At 48.4% G+C, this 22830-nt stretch overlaps 10 protein-coding genes across 10 annotated transcripts; 5 read left to right on the top strand and 5 right to left on the bottom strand.

The window, feature by feature from the left end:
• Window positions 1-367: 367 nt before the first annotated feature.
• BDV37DRAFT_271069 (ankyrin repeat domain-containing protein) lies at window positions 368-1243 on the top strand (the record flags this gene model as incomplete). The annotated part of the gene is made up of 4 exons (XM_032084661.1): window positions 368-547; window positions 624-655; window positions 712-854; window positions 912-1243. The coding sequence occupies 4 exons, from the start codon at window positions 368-370 to the stop codon at window positions 1241-1243; spliced, it is 687 nt and encodes a 228-aa protein (XP_031942150.1).
• A 687-nt stretch (window positions 1244-1930) lies between these two features.
• BDV37DRAFT_293511 (uncharacterized protein) lies at window positions 1931-5184 on the bottom strand (the record flags this gene model as incomplete). Its single annotated transcript, XM_032089435.1, has 8 exons — window positions 1931-2078; window positions 2160-2374; window positions 2434-2517; window positions 2581-2726; window positions 2796-3664; window positions 3720-3757; window positions 3815-3932; window positions 3983-5184. 8 exons carry the CDS (start codon window positions 5182-5184, stop codon window positions 1931-1933), a joined length of 2820 nt encoding a protein of 939 aa, XP_031942149.1.
• A 733-nt stretch (window positions 5185-5917) lies between these two features.
• BDV37DRAFT_293510 (uncharacterized protein) lies at window positions 5918-7950 on the top strand (the record flags this gene model as incomplete). The annotated part of the gene is made up of 7 exons (XM_032089434.1): window positions 5918-6056; window positions 6202-6366; window positions 6401-6838; window positions 6878-6894; window positions 6946-7274; window positions 7331-7776; window positions 7826-7950. 7 exons carry the CDS (start codon window positions 5918-5920, stop codon window positions 7948-7950), a joined length of 1659 nt encoding a protein of 552 aa, XP_031942148.1.
• An 881-nt stretch (window positions 7951-8831) lies between these two features.
• Window positions 8832-11256, bottom strand: BDV37DRAFT_282364 (Zn(II)2Cys6 transcription factor; the record flags this gene model as incomplete). Its single annotated transcript, XM_032087030.1, has 6 exons — window positions 8832-9085; window positions 9145-10052; window positions 10118-10554; window positions 10627-10821; window positions 10897-11112; window positions 11188-11256. The coding sequence occupies 6 exons, from the start codon at window positions 11254-11256 to the stop codon at window positions 8832-8834; spliced, it is 2079 nt and encodes a 692-aa protein (XP_031942147.1).
• A 211-nt stretch (window positions 11257-11467) lies between these two features.
• Window positions 11468-12587, top strand: BDV37DRAFT_246406 (class I glutamine amidotransferase-like protein). Its single transcript, XM_032081758.1, has 5 exons — window positions 11468-11640; window positions 11692-11912; window positions 11969-12084; window positions 12144-12325; window positions 12383-12587. The coding sequence occupies exons 1-5, from the start codon at window positions 11565-11567 to the stop codon at window positions 12505-12507; spliced, it is 720 nt and encodes a 239-aa protein (XP_031942146.1). The 5' UTR covers window positions 11468-11564; the 3' UTR covers window positions 12508-12587.
• Window positions 12588-12763: 176 nt separating this feature from the next.
• Window positions 12764-14262, bottom strand: BDV37DRAFT_293508 (aldehyde dehydrogenase; the record flags this gene model as incomplete). Its single annotated transcript, XM_032089433.1, has 1 exon — window positions 12764-14262. A coding segment is annotated over one exon (1499 nt), but the record flags the coding sequence as incomplete, so codon positions are not given.
• A 905-nt stretch (window positions 14263-15167) lies between these two features.
• On the top strand, window positions 15168-15776 carry BDV37DRAFT_282361 (uncharacterized protein; the record flags this gene model as incomplete). Its single annotated transcript, XM_032087029.1, has 2 exons — window positions 15168-15372; window positions 15433-15776. The coding sequence occupies 2 exons, from the start codon at window positions 15168-15170 to the stop codon at window positions 15774-15776; spliced, it is 549 nt and encodes a 182-aa protein (XP_031942144.1).
• Window positions 15777-16429: 653 nt separating this feature from the next.
• On the bottom strand, window positions 16430-17126 carry BDV37DRAFT_282360 (uncharacterized protein; the record flags this gene model as incomplete). The annotated part of the gene is made up of 3 exons (XM_032087028.1): window positions 16430-16525; window positions 16588-16989; window positions 17067-17126. 3 exons carry the CDS (start codon window positions 17124-17126, stop codon window positions 16430-16432), a joined length of 558 nt encoding a protein of 185 aa, XP_031942143.1.
• Window positions 17127-18408: 1282 nt separating this feature from the next.
• BDV37DRAFT_271063 (uncharacterized protein) lies at window positions 18409-20115 on the top strand (the record flags this gene model as incomplete). The annotated part of the gene is made up of 4 exons (XM_032084660.1): window positions 18409-18603; window positions 18668-18968; window positions 19025-19566; window positions 19618-20115. The coding sequence occupies 4 exons, from the start codon at window positions 18409-18411 to the stop codon at window positions 20113-20115; spliced, it is 1536 nt and encodes a 511-aa protein (XP_031942142.1).
• A 540-nt stretch (window positions 20116-20655) lies between these two features.
• BDV37DRAFT_282358 (NAD(P)-dependent alcohol dehydrogenase) lies at window positions 20656-21759 on the bottom strand (the record flags this gene model as incomplete). The annotated part of the gene is made up of 3 exons (XM_032087027.1): window positions 20656-20938; window positions 20993-21422; window positions 21477-21759. The coding sequence occupies 3 exons, from the start codon at window positions 21757-21759 to the stop codon at window positions 20656-20658; spliced, it is 996 nt and encodes a 331-aa protein (XP_031942141.1).
• Window positions 21760-22830: the final 1071 nt, after the last annotated feature.

Below are 22830 nucleotides of genomic sequence, written 5' to 3'. Positions count from 1 at the left end.
AACATCGAATAGGAATATCCGGGGGACATGCAAACTAATGAGGAGTTCATTCAAAGTTCACGTGGAGTTCATTAGTATTTTATGACAGTTTTAGGAAATGTTTATGAGGAGTTTATGGATAAATATGTAAAATTCCGTAAGGCTTATGCGTGTCTCTGAAATAGGCCATCCCCACAATTCGCCCCAGACTTATATTTCGGAATGTGGTGGCCCAGCTTGGGGTTATAGCCCCCTCACGCCCACTGCTAACTACAAACATTCCTGTCCCTGGCATTCTCTCTATAATCATCTCTACAACTCCCAAAAAAGAGCATCAGAGCGGCTTGCCTCTTGTTCCACGCAAACGTCTCCGGGGATAATCCACGAAATGAAGACTGCCTGCGCCGTTGGTGACCTTCCGCAATTCAAGTCAGCCTTCGAAACGTGGACTTCTCTCGGTCTGGATATACACGATCTTGACTCAGTAATGATCCAGGCTGTCAGACAGGATCAGAATGATGTTGTCGTTGAATTATTGCACAAGGAGCTGTCAATAAACCAAGATTATGTCCTAGAAGCTATAAAGCATAGATCAAAAAAATGTTCTCAACATTCTACTACAACATTGATGAAATATTAACTAGCCAACAAGCGAGCTGAGGCCCCCTGCACTCGGGCAAGTCGCTGCATTACTTTTCCAAACCTCAATACTTACTCGCAGTATTGTACTAGTTATGCAGTGGACGACGATGAGATGGCTCTTTGGCTTCTTGATTACGGAGCCGACCCAAACAAGCAGTGTTCTATTGATCTTACTCCATTGTCCTACGCGGTAGAACAAGCTTCCCTCCCCACCGTCAAACAGCTTCTAGATCGTGGAGGAGACGTTCACAAAGGGCAATTGCTTCACCATGCTGTTGAGCGTTAAACAGATACTATCGAGGTGCTGGGCATGCTTCTAGAGCGAGGCTCTCCTTTGAATTCAAAGATGTACGAGAAACACTATCCTTCAAGGAGACTATTCTACTTTATGGGCTTGGAAACCGCTGTGCACAAAGCAGCTGAGTTGGGGAAAGCGGATGTTGTGCGCTATCTACTCGAACAAGGCGCTGACGTCGGTATCATAGATGCCATTAACCGAACTGCGATGGACTGGGCTGTATTAAACAACCATCAAGAGGTTGTAGGACTACTCCAGTGTGTGGAGAGAGGACATCGTGCAAAAGAGGCAAATCGTAGATACAAAGATAGTTTGTGGGAATGAACCCTGGCACATTCATGCAGAAGAATTGACACATAAGGGCTCATGATGTATACTCGGATCTTGTTATTCACTCATCTTCTGCCATAAAAGGTTGCTGATATGATCTTCTCTATCTGGTCAAGGCCTGTCCCTTTCTTGAAGTGGCCAGCTGAAATATTTTCCAACGTACTACGGTGTTTCTGTCCTAAATCACGAGCTTCCCGTCGCGGCTGTTATCTTGGTTGCGTTGGCTTTTACTATGTCTCTGAAGTGTTTCTTCTTTCTGTATACTGTTGTGGATGGTTTCCTATACGCCGAGTTGCTTCATGGAACTTGATCCGCAACGATTGTCCATCGCCTGGTTGAAGGTATTGCCTAGATTACTGTTCAAGATCGTACATTAGTTGTAGGCATAAGAGCGTAGAGTCATCAGTGTTGTATTGCTGATCTTCTCAAGCATGGACACTGTTATCGAACCGACGGTGCCATGAAGCATAGCCCCTTCGCCGTCAGCTTGGTAGGTTTTATTCTCTTCTATTACTGGGCTATCAGACTCTGAAATAATAAGGCGACATAAACGATTGGTAGATAACTCCCATACATCTTCATACATGCTACCAGGTTGCTGCGAATAGAGCATTGTAGATATAGTTGATTCTAATCATGAGAAACAGAGATATTGGAGTAGAATATGAGATCCATATGACCTCACAGAACAGCATTGCTAGTGTCTGGCCAGCAGTCAACAACACTTTCACCGTACTGAACAGAGACAACAACCGAGCCCTCCCCTCTCAAGGGATCCCCTTCCCACACAACAAAGTCACCCGTGTACCGTTGTGAAGTATCGGCCGTCCTCTCTGATCCAGTGCCTAAGATAGCCTCGATATTGGTCGATACGAGGGCAATAGCTTCTTTATCACTCAGCCCTGCGAACTTCCCGGCCCACCGGGCCTCCTGTGCTAGGCCATGGACTTTCGAGTCGCTGCTTACGGCTAAGCCTAGCAGCACACCGGCATCGGTCAAGATCCTCGCGGGGCTCTTAGTTAATGGCGGCCCTGTGAGAACATCTTTCTTTTCCCAGTTATTCGGCGCACCACGATTGCCAGTGAGAATAACGGGTATGTTTGCTTCGGCAAGGTGCTTGGCAACCTACAGGGTATGAAGTGTGGTTAGTAACCACACGCTTGACTGGGACTATAAAACCATACCGAGACTGCACCGTGTGCCCCATGGATGACAAGGTTGACTGAAGGGAAATCCTGCTTAATGAGAATCAGCTGAGAGATATCATCCTAATAACAGAGTTAGAGATCCCACAATATCATTCTTTTGTAGCGACAGACAGTAGGTATTACCTCGTTGTATGCCCGAACCACTACGGGGATCGAGCCATTGGCAGCCTGCACATATATGCTGACGCTTCCATGTCTGCCTTCCCGACCAGCCTCTAGTATCTGTCGCACACGCTGAACTCCAGATCCGACAGTCAGTGTGTCGTCACCTGAGCAAATGCTAGTTAGCCATCTGTAATACCTTGGTCGTTCCAAGGCTATTGTCTTAGATCATTCACCTTTAGCTGATTGTCCAATTGTGAAATGTAGTGCAACGTCATCTTTCCAGATTCCGTTCTCAAGAATTGTGCCCGTCTCACTTGTACGTATACCAACACTGACCCCCTGGATAATGCCCCCGTTGGACCGAGGGGCAGTGATTGCCTTGGTAACTCCTCCGATCCTCCCTCTATCAAATGCCCTGCCATGGAGATGGACACCGTACTTGGCAAATTGCAGACTCTTTTGTTCAGTCAGAGGATCTGCACTCCTGCCAGTCGATCCATCGCCAGTAGATTCCTCAGATGGGATATCTTGGATTCCAAGGTTGTTTCCAAAGGCCACGAGACCTGGAGTAATATAGCCATCGTTCAGGCTGATTTCGGTAAGATTTTGTTCCTTTTGTTCAGTGGACAGACAGGTGGATCTCTTATCAAGGCATACAGCCTTACCGTCTTCAAGAAGTAACACAACGTCGCCTGCATCTTCGAGGGGAAATGGAGCATCAATTAGGACTTTCTTAATACCTGTAAAGAGTAGCTTCGATGGAGATTTATGGACTCTCGAGCAAATTTCAAGTTTCTGGTGCTCTATAATTGAAGGTCTCGTCGCTGGAGCATCTGGCGACGCTACAGAGTTGGAGCTGTGGATCAGCTCTTCTACGGAGTCATTATTACCCAAAACGGCATGACCATCGATGAAGACCTCGAGCGGTGTCGCGCCGACTTGGAGCGGATGATCATCCCAGATAACTAAATCTGCGTCGTATCCAGGGCGAACATATCCAATTCTGTGGTCCTGCTGGACCGACCGAGCAGGAATGGATGTAACTGCCTGCAAAGATTTGTCTTCCGGAAGACCAAAAGAATGAGAAACAGCGGCTTGGTACCTAACATTATTCGTGTCAAATCTTGATTCTGGAAGCTGCTCCTGAGGATGCTTACATTAAATACTTTGCGTAATTCTCCTCCCCAGTATGATCCTAGACCTGGTGTTAGCCGCAACCACCATTTCATGTTTCTGTCTAACAAAGACATACCGATTTCAAGGCAACCTTAACTCCATGGTCATCCAGTATTTTCGGCCCTCTCAGATTTGCACCATAAGCCTCGGCTTTGAAGAGAGAATTCTCTGCAAATGTTGCGATGGTGACGTTTCTGAGATATGTCAGCTAAATCCATCATCATGCACAGACTGTGTAACTAACTCCTCCAGGTGCTTCAAAAGTTCTGGTACCTGCCATGCCTCTAATGCGTGATGGAAAGCCTGCGGACGAACCCCGAACTCGTGGAGCACAGAGAGCATGCGCTCGAGGTCCTGGGGCTCGTAGCAATGTACATTTACATTGAGCTCGCCTCTGGTAAGCGCGACTAAAGTTTCAAGCTCAAAGCTCTGTGGGTGCGCTCCATAGTTCCTGATGAAGGCTGTCACCTGGTGTGCTTTAGCAAAGCTGCTCTCCTGAATCTCAAATGCCCCTCGACACCAGGCAGTCTGTCTCTCGTGTAACTCCCGCGCCTCCTCCAGACGTTTGCGCAAAAGCCAGGTGAGGCCAAGCCTGGTGTTGCCGTACACCCTCTTCGGGTTCTCGCCACAGGCCATTTTGAGGTATCGCTGGCGATCTTTCTCGGGTAGACCGTATTCCAAGAGCAACTCCTCCACGACGGGTTCTCCGGCTGCTCCGGATAAGGGCAGATTTTTGACCATGTACGCTTCTCCTCCGATAATGTTCGCCGACCCAGGTAGAACGAGTGAGGAAGTGACGCCCCCAGAAGCGATGATTTTGATGGCAGGATCGTACGGCTTAAAGCCATCTATGGCGCGGACAAATGGGGTGATAGGACCAAGGAGCGGACGCTCGTTGACATCATTCGTAGCTGGAAGCTGTGGAAATGGGAGCAACAAATGGTGGGAATGCATGTCCACCAGCCCAGGGGTAATGAACCTCCTGTGGACATTGATAACACGAGCACCCTCTGGAGTAGGATGGTTCAAGCGAGTGGGAGATACTGATCGGACCACACCAGACGAAAAATGAATATCGAATGTCCCGTCGAGGGTGGAATCTCCGTCAAAGAGAGTCGCATTCTGTATAACAATATCGCCCCTTTGGCCCGAGATTGGATTCCACCGCCTGTTTAGCCTGTTACCCGCGGCGACTCGATTGTGGCTCCGACTCCGAGCTTCATAACATCTCTTTATCCCTTCATTGAACACATCTGACTCAGTTGAATCAAGTGTATAAAGCACAATATTGGCCTTGGATGCGGCTTGCATCAGGACTGCAAGCGCTCCTACCAGGAGGAGGGCGCAAAGAGCTCGCCTCCATCGTCTCAAGCGATGTAGTCTTGACCGCTGTGTAGATTCGCCGTACGTTGACTCCGGAGAGAGAAGACCACCCTTGGTCGCCATGATTACGGTTTGCAATGTGAGCGATCTAGTGATATGGCTTGGGACAACTAGAAGGCAACAGCTTTCAGGTCTAACTCGCCCCTGAAGTACTTTTCTGCCACAATTAACCCTATTCTGGGTAAATGAAATCTCGCGCGATGGTGCACATTTTGTTCGGAGAAGAGAAAAAGATTAGCAAAGTAATTAAGGAAACAATATCGTCCTACGGCGCTTATCGTTGCGTGACTGTGGGTCGAAAGTGCGTCAGTCGGAGGATTCCCGGTCGACTTGATACAGACTATCCCCCATTGATTCACAATGTACCGTGACCTGGAGCTGTGAACTTCTTCCTTTTGTTTTTTGTTCGGTATAGCCACCTGATACGTCATGTGACAGCGTATCTTTGTATTAGTATTCCCATCCATTGTAGACTCCAGTCCACTACGTTTGCTGTTTTGGACTGCAGAGTCTTCGTTTAAATATCCTCCTGATAAGGCGTACAGTATTGTCTGAGGATAGTACGCTCATGGCACTGTTCCAACATGTTCTACAATTATCGTGAATCCTAAGATCACTACACCAGGATACTGTCTTGTACTAGCGGGACTTGCAAAGAGCAATCGTTGACTAGAATTTTAAAGAATTCTAAGACCAACAGAATGGCGAACCCACTCTTTTCCGACTATTCATTCTCATCTCAGTCCCCTATCATTCCTTCCTCCGCCGCCGCCACAAACAAAACTTGCTTCTCACTATGGGGCCTTGTTTATGGCGAGATGAAATTGGACAGTGCACATGCCCCTCTGGGTCTTCGATTTCGTACCTTGATGAGTTGCCCAATCTGGTAGCATACGACAAATGCTCCCATGCGATGTCTTCACACGTCAGCTATCGTGAGTTTCACTTAAGGTTGACTATCTGTTGCTAATGTCCCCCACAGCGTCTACTAATTCCTGACCTCCGCCCGCAATAATTTCTGAGTCTGTGGGTAATTAGTTCGCCGTTGAGACACAGCAAGAGTACTGTTGATTCTTGCAGACATGGGACCTCAAGTTGCTACCCAGAATGAACTAGTTGATGAACTTATTGCTCGGGTAAAATTCTTCCATATCATTCAAGTCAATGGGACCCCTGCTTCTGGTAAAACGACACTCAAGAATCTGATGGTTAATAAATTGCTTGAGTGGCGATCCAACAACACCCGTTTATATCGTTTCAGGCTGGAAGATGAAATCAGTTCGCAGTGCAAACGGCTGGGCTGCTTATCTCCATAAACAAACTGGGATCTCTCGCTATCAGTGGCTAATACATCGAGAGTATCTTTTTCTTGACGAGACTCAGCAGTCTTACTGGGACGACCAATTAAGGGCTGAATTATTCAAGGCTGTTGAACTAGTGTCTCAAATCTATATTGTCCTCTTCATGTCTTACGGCTCTCCAACACTGGGCTTCAACTGTTTCGAGCAGGAGAAATATATCAAAATGCCCATGGTCTTTGGCCCCGAACAGCAGATAGCACTTAAACCGAATGAGAATATCCAATCGTCTTGGAGAGCCGTCGGTCTACTATCTGAGAATGAAGGAAATCAAGTCCTAGATCGATATACGCAAAGCCTTATTCCAAACTGTGGCGCTATTTTGACACAAGACTTGAAGCAAGGATTCTTTCGGAGCAGTAGCGGACATGTTGGGCTGCTTAAATCTCACACATAAGTTCTAATTCGTGTACCGGTAAGCCAGGTCTTCAGTTAAGAGTTCGGTTTCTAATATTTCCCATAATAGGAGCTTTATGATCTCGTTCGTAGGCGTCAGCCGATTACTTGGTCAATGGCAAGCAAGATACTCTTCAGTAATCCAAAAGGATTCTTCGATACCATGCGGGCTCTCCCGTTTACGAGAGGTCTACCTCCAGCGAATATTTTACAAAGACAGGGTGTCGCTAGTGTCCTCAAGGATGCTATTGCTTGTGACGGGGTCTATCAGTCTAGCTTCGAGAATAAAAGTAGAGAATCACAAGAAGCTCTTGAAAGAATCTGGGTAAATGGGTGGTTACATGCAGAGACTTCAGGCAACGGTATACGTTTCGTTTTCGCAAGTCAGCTCCACCGCTGGTAGGTGTCTAATATTATAAGATTACTTTATTCAGCTTGCTAATACGGTACGCCAGGTATTGTCAACATCTTTTAACAGAGAAAGGTCCTGACAACGAACTTGCTTATAGTTCTCCTCTAATTTTGGCAATCGAGGCTATAAAGAGATTTCGACCTTACCAACTATCAGATCCTTTGCGTTCCATAACAGACCCAGCTCCATCACCCTATGAAGACCAGTGCCAAAAGGAATTCTATCGTTGTCTGTTTCCTTTGCTCGATGGTCATGCTATCATGTCTCCCGAGTTTTTAATCAAAACAGGTATCAAGGGTGGCACAATTGACTTCTATGTCGCCCAGAAGAAATGGGGATTAGAATTTCTAAGAAACCGTGATAGAGTATTGAAACATATGCAAAGATTCGAACCTAACGGACAATATTATCATATGATCGAGCAAGGCAAGATGGAACAGTTTATTGTTATTGACTTCACTAACGAACTGCCAAAAAAGGCTTATCCAGGTAGTTTCTATTAGCCGCTTGTTTATGGCCTAACTAATGTCTTTGCCAGAGTTTCAGGGCCACCTCTACCACGTCGTATTTTCCGAAAACTATCACAAGGTCCGAGTGATGGATGCCGGTCTAAATGAAGTTGTGTGTTTTGTTTTAATGGAGAACTCATCTCCTGTCCATTGAATTCTTGAATCTTTCCACCCATCTTGTCTGCTTTGCTAGCCAGTTATTCCGCCCAGACAAGTGCGCTTCTTTCCTTGTATCTTCTGATGAAGAGATTTACTAGTCATGCCTTCTTTAGTTCTACTCTATTTAACCTCCGATCCATTATCGATCGTACATTTCGGCTGCTTTTGTTTATGATTTTGAGACTTTTCTGGCTTAGGTACTTTCGGGTTTACTCATTATTTTATAATTTGTGGCAGTGTCCTTTTCAATTTGGGTTTGCCTGGTATAACGTCGAATAGTATCCTAGATGGGATACTCCTAGAGTCTAGTATAGTTTATAGTAGATTTCGGATTCTCTTTAAGTATCTATCGGATATACGAGCAAGGCTCGAATGACATTAAGCACATTCCACGAAGGTACCCGACGTTAAGCTTATCTTGGCGAGCGAAGAGAGTAGTCATTCACTCCATAGAATCAACCCACACGAGGTTTTAGCTGTGGATGGTCTATCCTGCTCGATTTGAGGCATGAGGTGGCTGTGTGCGAGTAGCCAGAATGTTGGATGAAAGAATGTCGAATATGTAACTGGTATAGGAACTTAGAAATGCACGGTATAATTCGCCGGCATCTGCTACATATCTAGCCGATCCTGCCTAATAGTCGAGACATTCTCTGATTGCATGTTGAGTTTGCTTCCTTTCGTCCCATTTGCTAATGCAACAGAGCGATACCTAGAATAAATGCGAACAAGGTTAACATACAGGATGTTCCTTCGGAATCGCAGACTCTCGTGTACGACGACTATTTGTCTAGACCCTTGCAGAGTGACAGAATATGGATGAACCTCGACCGGATAAGGTCTGATGCCAGATTTGAAAGGCAGACTAATACTGCCTCAGTGTAATATGTCACTAAGTTCAGCAAATGACTGATAACCGAGATTATCCGACCAGAGCCACAGTTGGCTGGCGTCAGCAAGTCCAGAGTCGACTAATGAAGAAATATTTCCATCCCAGGAGAATCCGGCGGACGAATCCAAAGCTGAGTCCATAGGACCCAGCCCTCCTGCGTCCTGCCAGGTGGAAGAAGAAGTCCCAGAAGTGGGAACTTCCATTTGGCTCGAAGGTGGTTGTGTGTGGTTAGCAAACACTACGTAGCCCTTGTCAATATTGTCCGGAAAGCGATGCACTTCACAACAGGGGGATTACCTTCTTGAAGAGGCGTAAGAGACGTTTGGGCAGTCACCGCAGTACTAGAGCCAACATCCGCATTTGCCTGAGTTTGACTGAAGTCGGTATACCCATTATCAACGTACTTTTCACGGTTTCTCGGTTTAGAGATAGACGCGGGGGTAGGGTCACCCAGAATTATTCGTTGTTCGGCTTGCATGACAACATTAACCAAATCCTCGAGTATTCTGACGCTTTGAAGTGACAGGACATGGTGGTTCGATACTCTTTCCTTCTGTAGCCGGATGATCTGCATGATGCCTGCTTTTGCCTTCTGACTCGTGATGGACAACGGTTCCATGAGGGAGAGTGCACAGAGGACAACACCGGATGTAAACAGGCATATCCCAATATGCATTACGGCGTGTGTCCTACGAGAGGCCTTTAGAAGATGAGAATATCGATAAAGTTCCGATGTTCGCAATGAAGCCTCTAGCAGCTGTTGACGAGAGAAGGCAGGGCCTTCGCTCTCGGCTATCCTTCCGCTTACGCCGAGCTCAGGGCCAATATCGCCAAATGCAACACTGCGATGAAGAATGATGCGAAGATTATCGTAGGTTAACTGAAGAGCGAGCGCTGCCAGCTGTATTAAAGGTGGATGTCCCGACTTATCATCTTCCTTATATGTTTCCAGACGTAGGCTATCGGGTAGTTCTCTCTCCCATGTGACTAGCCGATCATGAACAACTTTGACTGTGTCGAGTCGATTGGTCTGAAGTCGTCTTCCTAGGAAGGGGCCCATGAGGCGATAAAGCTTAAATTTCCATTGATGATATGTTAGGAGAGGACTCTGACGGGGACTCACTTCCCCCACATCCGTTACCATGTCAATATTACAATCAGAGTCGTCTATACTACACGGCCTGCCGAAGGCCACAGCGGCATACCTGAACAATAAACGATAGCGTCAGAAAGACAAGATGATAGACGAGAACTGCAGCAGGTAACTTACTTGTCGAAAACTTCCAAGGCCCACCATGACCGTCGTCTCGACTCTCGCGCGACTTCAGAAAGATTGTGCCACATTGATTCACGATGTAATCCAATGACCTGTGCAATTTTAATGCCACTGCCTAACACGCCCATACCAACAGTCGGACGACCATTGAACAAGTGAAAGCTTCCTAGGAGCACGCAAACCTGCACAGCTTCCACATTCGGACACCCAATAATCTGTAAGAACCTGTATTCAATCTGGGTGAGGAGCTTCTCGGATAAGACTGATAGGCTCTGGAGGTTTTCACCCAGGGGCTCGGAAAGGGACGAGTAGTGAGCGCCCAGAGCGAGGACTAACAGCACAAGCCACAGGAAATTGCTATCGGGTGCAGCAACATGCTCTGAAGCAATGAGACTCTCGTATCGATGTCGGAAGCTCCCTTCGTGGAATACCTGACGTAATTGCATTAGTCCAACGGAATCGACAATGAAGCAGACCGCTACACAAATGAGAACAGAGTATACCATCATAAACCAATCTACTGAGTCGAAGAACTGGGTAACAAGTTCATCCAGGACTTGCCGGTCAGGCAGCTCTGTACCAATTGCATCTCTCCATGGCATCGGGCTGGAGAGGAGAGGGCTGTAGGTCTTCCTGCCTCCGGGCAAGGCGGAGGTGTCGTACTCCAGTGCCTGATGTTGCTCATCGCGCGAAAATATCTATCATCGGCATGGTGTGCAAATGGTCAGCGAGTTACGAGACTGTAAGAAGGTCTTCTCCAAAGGTCTCATTACCCTGGTACTCAAGTCGACAATGTTAAGCTCTGGAAGAACTGCAGTATCTCGATCGTTCAGACGGACGGGAGCAGCTCGTTCTTCACCGTAACTTCTCCTCTGCCCAGCCGGCGCAACGATTGGTATCGTTGGAGGTGCTCGAGCCACTGGCTGCCCGCGCGGGACACACGTTACGCCGGCTCGGAGACATAACTGGCAAGGGCGTTGTTGATCGCACTGCCAGTAGTATTACTGTTTTCAGCCACGACCCACACAAAGTGGATACGAATCGATCGAGGGATGGCCACATACCCCTAGCTTGCGTTTACGACATCGCTCACAGGCGGATGAAACTTTCTGGCGCTTTCTGGCCGGGTCCATCGTACAGAAAGCAGGTCGAGTCCAGGGGGGAGATCATTGGGTGTTGGTTCATCTCCGACGGACTTAAATAAGCCTTTAAGTGAGGATGCCCTCCGCCGGACTTACATAAGCGCTCCAGAGCAATCGGCATGACATCACCATTGGACGAAAGCTCCTCATACATACTCCAGAGTACAATTGTCAATCATACTTAAACCTCTTGTATTTTCCGGTTCAATCGACAAGGTAGATTTACCATTCCCCACTGATCAAGCTTCTGTTCAAGTATTACCTCTTTACACATCATCATCACTTCCATACCATCCGAAATGGCACCCCCCCGCAAGGCCTTGATTGCTATCACTTCCGCCCATGCGCCGCTCTACCCAGACGGCAAGGAGACGGGTAGGATCTAACCTGGCCCGAATCTAGTAATAAGCTAATAGATATGCTTAGGTCTTTTCATCACCGAGGCGCTTCATCCATTCAATGTCTTCAAGAAAGCTGGTTTCGAGGTCGACCTCGTCTCCGAGACCGGTACCTTCCAGCCAGATTGGTTATCCCAGCAGAAGGATTGGCTTCCAGACGAGGATCGTGCCGTCTGGGAAGATCACTCAAGTGAGTTCCGGTCCAAGCTGGATAAATTGCTGAGTCCAAAGGACATTAAGGCGGAAAACGTATGTGCCAACTTTCGAAAACGAACACGCGATGTCCGACGCTAACCATTGAATAGTATGGCCTTTTCTTTGCTTCCGCTGGCCATGCGTCGCTGATTGACTACCCGGATGCCAAGGGTCTGCAGTCAATCGCTGCTAAGATTTACACTGACGGTGGCATTGTGTCTGCTGTGTATGTCGATCATTTCTACTTCTCCCCCAAAATGCCGGTGTGATACTAATACCCCGCAGTTGCCATGGAGGAGCCATCTTCCCTGGTATTATTGACCCCGCCACAGGAAAGTCTGTTATTGCGGGTCGCAGAGTTACTGGATTCACAACCCGAGGTGAAGAGGAAGAAGGCGTCCTGGACACCATCAAGAGCTGGAAGAGGCCCACCATTGAGGCCTCCGCAGCCTCCTCCGGAGCAACCTGTAAGTGCCCCTCTCCACCATATACTACATATCTAATCGTGTGTTTTTCTTTTCAAGACGTCTCCCCTGCTGGTCCTTGGGATGCCTTCACTATCACGGACGGACCTATTGTCACTGGTGCAAACCCTGCCAGTGCTCATGTGACTGCCGAGGCTGCGGTCAAGGCTTTCGATGCGCTTTAAATTCCTCTCTCATATATGACCTTGAATGGGGCATAAATTGGATTGATTGTGATATGAATACCGTTACTGCTCTTTCTCTGCTGTCTTCATTTACCAGGATGTAAATCGTTTGTTAATAGCTACGATTTTAATATCTACGGCTTTGAAAATAACATCTATTTATAAAGTTTTAAGCTCTTAGTACTCCATGTGGGTTATGCGCTGGATATAAGTGCTATGACTATCTAGATGACTTGCACTGCAACCACTTGAGCCCTCACCCATATCGTGCATTTGTAGCTTCGTCATCAAACCAGGTAGGGGCTACCCCGTAATTAATAAGCGTGCTTTTGACCTTGGTATAACTCTCATACGCCTCCAGGCCATTTTCCTTCCCGATTCCACTCTCCTTGAACCCGCCCCACGGCGACGACGGATCGTTCAAATGATGACCGTTAATCCACACGATACCCGCATCAATCTTGTCCGCAACACGATGAGCCTGATTAAAGTCGTTTGTCCAGACCGACGCACCCAGGGCAAACGGGGTACTATTCGCGATAGAGACAATCTCCTCCTCCGACTCACACCGGATAAGCGCAATCACCGGCCCAAACACCTCATTACAAGCCAGATGCGAATCAGCCCGGGTTTCAATAATCGTAGGCTCAAAAAAGAAGCCCTTCTCATTTGGCCCCGTGGTAGGACGCCCACCACAAAGCACATTACCACCCTCCTGCACCGCCCGATCCACAAACGCAACACATCTCTCCACCGCAGCAATGGAAATAACCGTCCCAATCTGTGTCCGCCCATCCATTGGATCCCCAACCCTCAACCCCCTCACCCTCTTCTCCAGTAATTCCCGAAACGCCGCGTAGATCTCCTGATGAACTAACAATCGACTCCCAGTCACACAGGTCTGTCCACTGGCAATAAACCCCGCAAACAACGCCGCTTGAACGGCCCTCTCAACATCCAAACTCGGAAATAGGCAAACAGGCGCCTTACCCCCCAACTCTGCCGTAACGGGAACCATATTCCGCGCCGCAACAGGCGCAACCGCCCGATATGTCCCTAGACCCCCGGTGAGATCGATCTTAGCCAACAGCGGCGACTCGCAGAGGTATTTCCCCGTCTCGAACCCATTGCCGGAGATAATCTGGAGGACGCCGTCGGGTAACCCGGCCTCCTGGAACAGGGGACCCAGTTTCAAGACCGACAACGGCGCAAGCTCGCTCGGTTTCACGATGACCACATTTCCCGCTGCAAGAGCCGCTGCGATCTTCTTCGTCGCGATCAGCAGCGGATGATTGTAGGGTGTGATCTGTGCGACGACGCCGAGCGGGAGACGGGTGAGGGTGTTCACGACGGGGCCCTTGAAGGGCGTTACTCTGCCTTCGTGGACGCGAGCCAGCGAGGCGAAGTATTCGAGCCATTCTGGAACACGGGATAATTGGGTTTGCATCTCGCGGATGGGACGGCCTGTTTGGCGGGTTTCAAGCTCGATGAATTCGGGCAGCCGGGCGCGGAGGAGTCGGGCGGCGGTGGAGAGGACTGTGAAGCGGTCCGAGGGCTCAGTTTTGGACCATGGTCCTGTGCGGAAGGTTTGGACGGAGTCTGACACGATGGTGGTGACTGTTTCTTGGGGTGTCGCGTCGATGGTGGCGATGGGTGTTTCGGTTGCTGGGTTGAGGACGGTGATTACTTGCGGGGTTGCGGTTGTGTAGGCGCCGTTGATCCAGTTGGATACATGGGGGATAGGGTCTGACATGGCGGGCTGGCTTCTTGGTAGAGGTTTAGAGATGGGATATTTCTGTAGGAAGTCCCAATGGGGGTTCTTCCAGTGTATTTGTATTGAGGAATTCAGAGGAGGGATTGTTGACTGATAAGCTACGACCCCGCATTTCCAATGTGACGCTGTCCTTATCTATCAGGAACTAACTTTCATCGTTTACCTGGACATTCGACTTGCAGGAAAAATTCGACATCATCACGACGGCCGTTCGCTAGTTAAAACTTCCGCATCGCACCTCAGTGCTATTGAGACTCAAGGACCTCTTCCTATCATGAATAAGGGAAACGGATTGATAGACTGTTTATGTTTATTCCTTATCAGCGGCCTTATCAATGACAGGTGGAGTTCCGAGCGACCCCACTGTGGGTCCTATATACAACCTGGTGCGAGTACTATGGAAGTATGTACTTTCACAAGCAAACAGTCTTGTTGCAAAGTACTACGTTTAATCTATTATTTGTAGTATTTCGCGGTTGAAGAGTCTTTGTCCCATCAGATTCACTCGAGCAAGGATTCCAATTGCCTTGTCTTGTATCGAAGTGGGAAATTGATGGATGAGAGGACCACAGCGAAAGACTTGTACCATGGCCTGCTTGGGCAAGTTCATCAAGAGGCAATTTTCAGGAAGTATGATCTTGATAGTGGTGAGTACAATCTGGGAAGTGGTGAATGTATTCAAACCAAGAACCATGGAGCACTCAAGCGGACATATTCCCATATGCAGCTCGCACATAATGTTGTCTTGCTCATTCAAGTAACACCGATACATCATATTATCCCCGTGATGAGGGGTCACATGTAGCCTGACTATACAAGTCTGCTTCGGGCCCCTATCTCCAAAAGATTCTCTAGTACCCTAATCCAGGACCAGCAAATTTTCAGAATGTCTCAATTACCCTATCAATTCTTCCGCTGTCAGCATGACGGCTCTTTTACTTGGTTCAGTCCTTGGGAAGGGTTTGAATCCCGAGGCCATTACCATCTGCCGCTATCCCACTGGCTAAACATAGAGAAGATAGAGGAACACCTGGATTGGCGTCGTCGTCCTCTTCAGCCCTCGCCGTTCATTTCAGTATTTAACAATGAGTGTGAGTGATGCACGTCTGGCTATATCTCTGGAGATGCTAATGATGTCGATGTTTCCAAAGACGATGCGAATCGCCGCGCTCAGTACCATGTGGACCATGGGTGTTCTGGTGTATTTGTGGCAGAGATCGATACCACGACTCTTGAGCCTGTCCTTCTCCCGATCACCTTCGCGCACGAAACTGTACAACTACCGGTCTGGACAAACTCCGACAACACGACCTTCATCTCTACTCGGGCTGCTAGATGGCATTTGGGAGTCTCGCACAGTGTCAGCCAGCTCTCGGAATGGTTTGCCTTGGATTATATCCCTGCTTCAATGATCCGACATACTGTCGCTTTTTCATACTCTCTAGCATCCACGATTCAGAGCGAGAGCCATGACGGTTTCCTGTGTCGGTATTAGTGACTAGAAAATTGGGAGGCAGTGACTCGAGATATTTTCAAGATGTTCGGTGGCTAGTGAAATGCAGGTTGTAAAGGGCGTCGGGTTACGTTCCGTATTTTCGTTTTATTTCGGAAATTGTCAATTAAGTCACGCATGATGCAATAGAGCTACTACATGACAAGGCATGGATATTACGGAGAAACGCAACAGTTTCTGTGGAGGATGAGACAGCTGCTGGAGGAAGGAGAAAAGGGATTACATGGAGAAAGCAAATATGTAGACTAGCGAAATACATGAGAAGGACAGGCACTAAGGACAGGAATTGAGGAGATAAACAACAGAAAATGAATTGAGAATGGAATCTCCGAGGTCCATCAAAAACTGACCCACTTTTAGTCGGTCTAAGCCAAATGAAGACTAGCGCTATTGAAGGCAAAGACGGACTCGATTTAAAGTCAACAGCCGAGTATACAGCTGCGGATATTAGATATATTTGCTCAGCTGGCAATATAATTCTGAATCTGTCATTGAAGGACTTTTGAACTGTAGGGCACTAGCTTAACCAAACATTACTTCATGATGGATCCCGCGCAGCTCACAAATATATTTGCTCAGCCAACATATACTTCAAAAATGGTCACATAACATATGCATTCCACAACGTTATATAACTATTTCTTACTCCGAGCCAGCTCAGGCTGCGCAAGCATCTCCTGATCCCATCGGGGATCTTTACTATCACCAACAGGTGCCCAACCGAGTTGAATCTGTATTGACAATCAGCTACTATACCCACCTATTCCAAATGTGTATTATGTGAGAGAGCTACCTGCATGACTTTCTGATCCCAATCCTTGGTAAAGCTCTTGACCTTCCCATCCTCAATCTCAAAGATAGCTGCAGCGCTCCATTGGGCCTTTTTCGGTGGATCTGACCGTTCAATGCTTTGATAAGGCTCCCCCGAGTGTGACCCCTCCGCTGTATATCGCAACAGGACGTGGCCGTTCTTAGCCCATGCTTGATCATAGCGCACGATGCGCAAGTCATTCACAGACGCCATTACATGCGCATGAGACTCGGCGTAATCCATGGGGGTAGAACATCCCGGGAAGGTAGAAGGGCTCCAGAACCAACTGTCGGCTGTGCAGAGGTGGCGGACTGACTCGGCGCCTTTGTTGTCGGTCGGGGAGTAGGCGATCGCCATGTACTCCTTTGCCACTGCGATGTTGCGCTATGAGTAGTAGGGGTAAGCTCTGCAGTGTGACCATTGTGGTTGATTGGTGATATATGTGGTGGGGTTCTACTTACCGCTTCCTCAGGTGTTTGCTCCGTCGCAATGACGGTGGGAGGTTGGTTTACGGACGACATTGTTGGACTATATTATTGAAAGGGTATGGTGGTGATTGTTCTGGGGAAGCTTGGGAGAAATTTCTGGAAGGTCAGTCACCTGTATATAGGACACTGGAATGGAGGGTGTGACGGACGCCGTGTATAGTGTCATGATGACGGTGCACTTATCATTCCCTTCGGTCGCTCACGAATGTATCTCCAATGTCACAGACAAAGAATACATTGTGTGAGAGGACAAGTAGTTACCAAATTGCTAACCACAGGTGTTGAAAAATGGGTGGGGGTGCCAGTACAATGGTAAGATTTAGTTCTATCACTGATATAGAAATGTGAATGAATCTATTCAGCAAGTAGAAAGCGCTATGAGATCGCGTGGGACAGTTCATAACACCAGATCCACTTTACAATACATTGCCTATAATCATATATCTGTGAAATGCGTGCGATGTCACGTATGGTCCGACAATACAAGCACTGCAATTTTAGGCTCCCAGAGGTATTGAATATGACTCGGGGACGAATCAAAACCAACAAAACATCTACGATCATATTGGAATCATAGCGAGTTTGCATGTAAGCATATTGTCTGTGCCAGCCTTCCTGCGCACAGTGCTGTGGCAGTTCAAAAGCTTCCATTGTTCTGGAATGTACTTTCCTTTGTTCTTTGTGTTGTAGGGCCTTGAGGAAGTTAAGGTGATAGGGTGGGTATCGAAATGGAACAGGTGTCTAGCCGCATAAATCACAAAGCATACTATATAAGATGGTGCTATAGGGGCGTATCCAATACATTCTCTTCTAGATTGCCACCGGCCCACCGCGGCCTGTGAAATATACGAGAGATGACAATGGCAAAAGGGTGTGATCCACTCATCGAATGATATGGCCATTATGACAGCTAATTAGGTAGAAATTGCACGTATTGCACGTCCTCGTGGCAGGGTTGGAGCAATCAGATGATATTTCCCCATTTGTGCGCTGCGATTAAATTGCCAGAAAAGGAAAGTTGCGCCTTCGTTCTGCGGCCCGCGGGAATCCTGGTAATCCGATTGGCCGAGAGCATTAGCCTAGTAACCCCTTTCGGCCATAAAGGCGCCATCACCAATCAGCAGCGTACAGTCACTTGACTGAGGAGCCCTTCGAGCTACACTATTTATATATGCATCGTCTGCTTTCTTATCTCCTTCTCTTTGACCTGTATACCATCTAGACCACTGGTTGATCACGGTGGACCGCCCGATTCTCCATTCCCATCCTCCATAGAACTAATCCACCGTCGCCTTCGTCGCTAGCTTTGCCGGACATGTTAACGACCACTCCCCTCGATTCATTCAGTTTGAACGATGCCTCTCCAAGCAAGCGGCGAGTCGCCTACTTTTATGATTCCGACGTGGGCAACTTCGCCTACGTCTCCGGACACCCAATGAAGCCCCACCGGATGAGGATGGCCCACAGCCTCGTCCTCAACTACGGGCTCTACAAGAAGATGGAAATCTACGTGAGTCCTTGTAGTCCTCGTTGTGAGGCATTTTTCCGTGCTTACCTCCCGGGTCGTTTTCTAGCGTGCGAAACCCGCCACGAAATATGAGATGACGCGGTTCCACTCAGATGAATACATCGACTTTTTGTTCAAAGTCACTCCCGACACAATCAGCAAGCACCTGACCGAGCAGGTGAAATACAATTTCAACGACGACAACCCCGTCTGGGACGGCCTGTCTGAATTCTGCAGCATCAGCGCGGGCGGCAGTATGGAAGCGGCCGCCCGTCTGAATAATAGAAAATGCGATATAGCGATCAACTGGGCCGGTGGCCTTCACCATGCGAAGAAAGGCGAGGCGAATGGTTTCTGCTACGTGAATGGTGAGTTCCTCATACCCATTGAATTCGGTTGGTCCGCCCGGACTCATGTGGGGTAGATATTGTTCTCGGAATTCTGGAACTATTGCGCTTTCATCAGCGCGTCTTGTATATCGATATTGACGTGCACCATGGCGACGGCGTCGAGGAGGCATTTTATACGACTGATCGTGTCATGACCGTGTCCTTCCACCAGTACGGGGACTTCTTCCCGGGGACCGGCGATATCGGCGATATCGGCGTGCACGATGGCAAGAATCATTCTGTCAATGTACCTCTGCGCCCAGGAATGGATGATGTATCCTACGGTCGAGTGTTTCAGCAGGTGATTAAAGGCGTAATGGACTGGTATCGCCCCGACGCCGTGGTGCTGCAATGCGGCGGGGACAGCTTGTCAGGCGACCGTCTTGGAAGTTTTAATCTGAGTATGCGAGGCCATGCGAACTGCGTGAATTACGTTAAGAGTTTCAACCTGCCCACAATGCTGGTGGGAGGTGGTGGCTACACGATGCGCAATGTGGCGCGTACGTGGGCGTTCGAGACAGGTGTGGTGGTAGGAGAGGAGGTCGGGCCAGAGCTGCCCTACGATGATTTCTACGGGGTATGTGATCTGCGATCAACTTGTTTACGGGGTACTAACATAGAGTATTAGTACTATGCGCCGGATTATATCCTTGACGTCAAGCCGTCGAACATGGCAAACCAGAACACCGACACATACTTAACACAAGTATGCACGAAGGTGTTGGAGAACATCAAGAAGACCACAACTTTCAGCCCATCCGTCCAGATGACAGACGTACCATACCTCCCGCTTGTTCCCGCACTCGATGGTGAATATGAAGATATTGCCGATGACGAAGACGAGGATAACAACAAGGACATCCGCATTACGCCCCGTCAACTCGACATGCTCATTGAGCACGATGGCGAGCTTAGCGATGACGAGGAAATGAACCAGATCAGCAACGTGCTGAACGCGATCAAGAAGCGAAATCGAATTAACCATGGTGAAGTCCTCTCGACCGTCTCAACGACAGAGGCCGAAGCCGCAGCATCGAGAACATCGGTTGATCCGTTAGCCGATGGGTCCGTCAACAGCCAAGACACGCCGATGACCGAGGCTGAGGCAATTTTCGACAATCAGTAGCTCTCTTTCTCTTTTCTCTCTCTCCTTCTTCGTTCCCTGTTCTCTTTCTTTGCCTATTCATCCTTCTGCAACTCATTCTTGATATCCTGTTTCTAGCGATGTCGTTGCTTTCCTGGCCATTCTTCGTGCCGCCGTTCTCCCATTGATTTGTGTATCTCGTTTAATTCTCTGATTCTCTTACGGCATATTGTGGGGATTGGCCATTATGATGTCATATTATTCATACCGCAAACTTCTTACGTTATTCGTTCAAATAGATAGAAGGCGCATACAGCGAATGTTGAAATAGTGCTTGAGATAGACGATACACCAGGAATCCTCACCGAATACCATATAGCTGCACCCCACACAAACTCCAGGTTATTCCAGAACTAATCAAATACCCCAGATCTATAAATAGTTTGTGCATCAGACGCGTCCGCAGCTTGCAATCGGAATCTCCAATACTGCGATCATAAATAAATTCGCATTATCGTCATATTTTATCCATATTATATAATGTCTATCAGGGTATAAGCATATCATCCATCTAACACCAGCTTATTCGCGAACAAGAACACCCCTGTATCTCATCTTCCCATCCCTCAACGTCTGCATAGCCTCCTCGATACCGGCCTCATTCAAGGGGAACGTCATAATCGTAGGCTCAATCTTCTTATCGGCGGCGAACTGCAGCAGGGACTTCAGACTCTTGCGGGACGCGACCAGGGACCCCTGAATGCGAATGCCTTTGGCACACATAAAAAGCAGAGGCACGGCAGAGGGCTTGAAGTCAACAGTGAGGGGATAGATCGTGCCATGGACGTCCATGAGAGGAAGGAGACTGCGATAATTAGCAACCAGCCACGTATTCTGACAACATTCCCATAGAACTTACGATGGATAGTCAACGTTAGCACTACCGCAGAGCAAAAGATGCTTCAACGGCTTGAAGTCCTTCATCTCCTGTCCGGCGGAGAAGACATGGTATTCCGACGCTCCGAATTGCATGGCCTCTTCGCGCTTCCGCTCGGAGCTGGAGAGAACAACGACTTGACAGCCCATGGCAGCTGCCAGCTTAATGGCCAGGTGGCCCAGACCACCGATGCCCATGACACCGACCCGGTCTGTGGGCCGGAGCCCGTATTCGGTCAGACAAGTCCAGACTGTGGCACCGGCGCACATCAGGGGCGCCGCGTTGGCGGAGTCATAGCCGTCCGGGATCTTGAAGACGTTGCCGGCATTCCAGACGACGCCGTGGCTGAAGGAACCGAGGTCGTGGTTGTGGAATCCGTATTCCTTCTTGTTGGCGCAGTATTGATCCCAGCCTGCTGGTATATTAGCTACGGACACGGGAGAGAGAATATACCAGCTGAACATACCGCTGATGCAGTGATCGCAAATCCCACAGACTTCATGTGTGTATCCGAATCCAACACGGTCACCGACCTGGACGTGTGTCACAGCATCGCCAACCTGTCTAACAACCCCGACGCCCTCGTGGCCAAGAACCTGGCCAGAATGCAAGTAGTGCTCGTCTGTGCCGCAGAGACCGGAATGTGTCGTTTCGATGTAGACGTCCGTCGGGCGAAGGGGACGGGTCGTCTTATCCGCGACGATCTTGCCCTCCTTGGAGCCACGGTATACGTCAAAGGTGATGCTCATGTTGACTCTTGTGATGTTAGGTACGCGGGAAAAGCGAAGACTGGGTACATTACAACGACCTCGCGTTCAGGGCGCAGGGGCCCCGCATTATATAAATCTTCTACTCTCGGTACATAAATCCCGATTGCTAAGCCGGGATATCATATAATCAGAAACATCTCCGTTGTTTTGCCTCACTTTGGTTTGGATTAGAGTTTTTCGTGGATTCAACGTCCGGTCTCCGTATCCACAGGCCCACACCTCCCGGGGTCCGCTGTAGAGTGCCCTAACTCTCCGAGACGGAGCAATTCATTCCACCGGACCTGGGTCCTTTTTGTTTGGGTTGTTGGTAGTGTATAGCTTTACTTGCTATGCTCAATGTGTATGCGTAGGAATGGAGGTAATTCTCCCACGGGGAGGGATATGCGGATAGCCTCATGCAGGTATACAAATGAGGAATGAGACCAAACACTATATCACACATCATCACACCCTTTGCAAGCACATACCAGTGAATACTCCTTAAAAGCAATCCATCTCATCCAACAAACTCAAACCGAAGATCATCCATACATGTAAGACCCTTATTACATCATAAGCCCCACGTCATATTCACTCGAGTCGCCAAGGTCTCCAACTACTATAGTTGTCTTAGGCTGCTAAGTCTGTCGAGTCTCGACTCTCGAGATATTCCTCCGTACCCCAGCTTACACAGCTCAGATTTTCTCGACTTTCGCGAGCGTTGCGGTCCACTTGGAACTCTGGCCACGTTTATCGCAGATAAAGTATGGAGAATTCGCCACAGACTCGGGACCCACTTACCACACTTGGTCGCTGTTAAGATCCTTCAAAGCTATATACCGAGGTTCAACCATCACCGGATACATGTCCCTGCTGTATGGGATGCGTTGTCAGGTCTCAGAATATCAGGAAGGCAGCTTCGTTGTCACTTGGAGTGCATAGGAGCGTAGAATCTTATACCAATCAATGCTCTATTATTCGGCATTTCCCCGAGCGTAAAAAAGGTCAGTAACTATCTTGTGGGACAGACCATAAGACAGACTATGGTCGAGACCAGATCGTACAGACTAA

The sequence above is a fragment of the Aspergillus pseudonomiae genome (genome assembly GCF_009193645.1).
Source record: "Aspergillus pseudonomiae strain CBS 119388 unplaced genomic scaffold BDV37scaffold_27, whole genome shotgun sequence".
NCBI classification, from domain to species: domain Eukaryota; kingdom Fungi; phylum Ascomycota; class Eurotiomycetes; order Eurotiales; family Aspergillaceae; genus Aspergillus; species Aspergillus pseudonomiae.
This window is presented reverse-complemented; position numbering and strand designations above follow the sequence as displayed.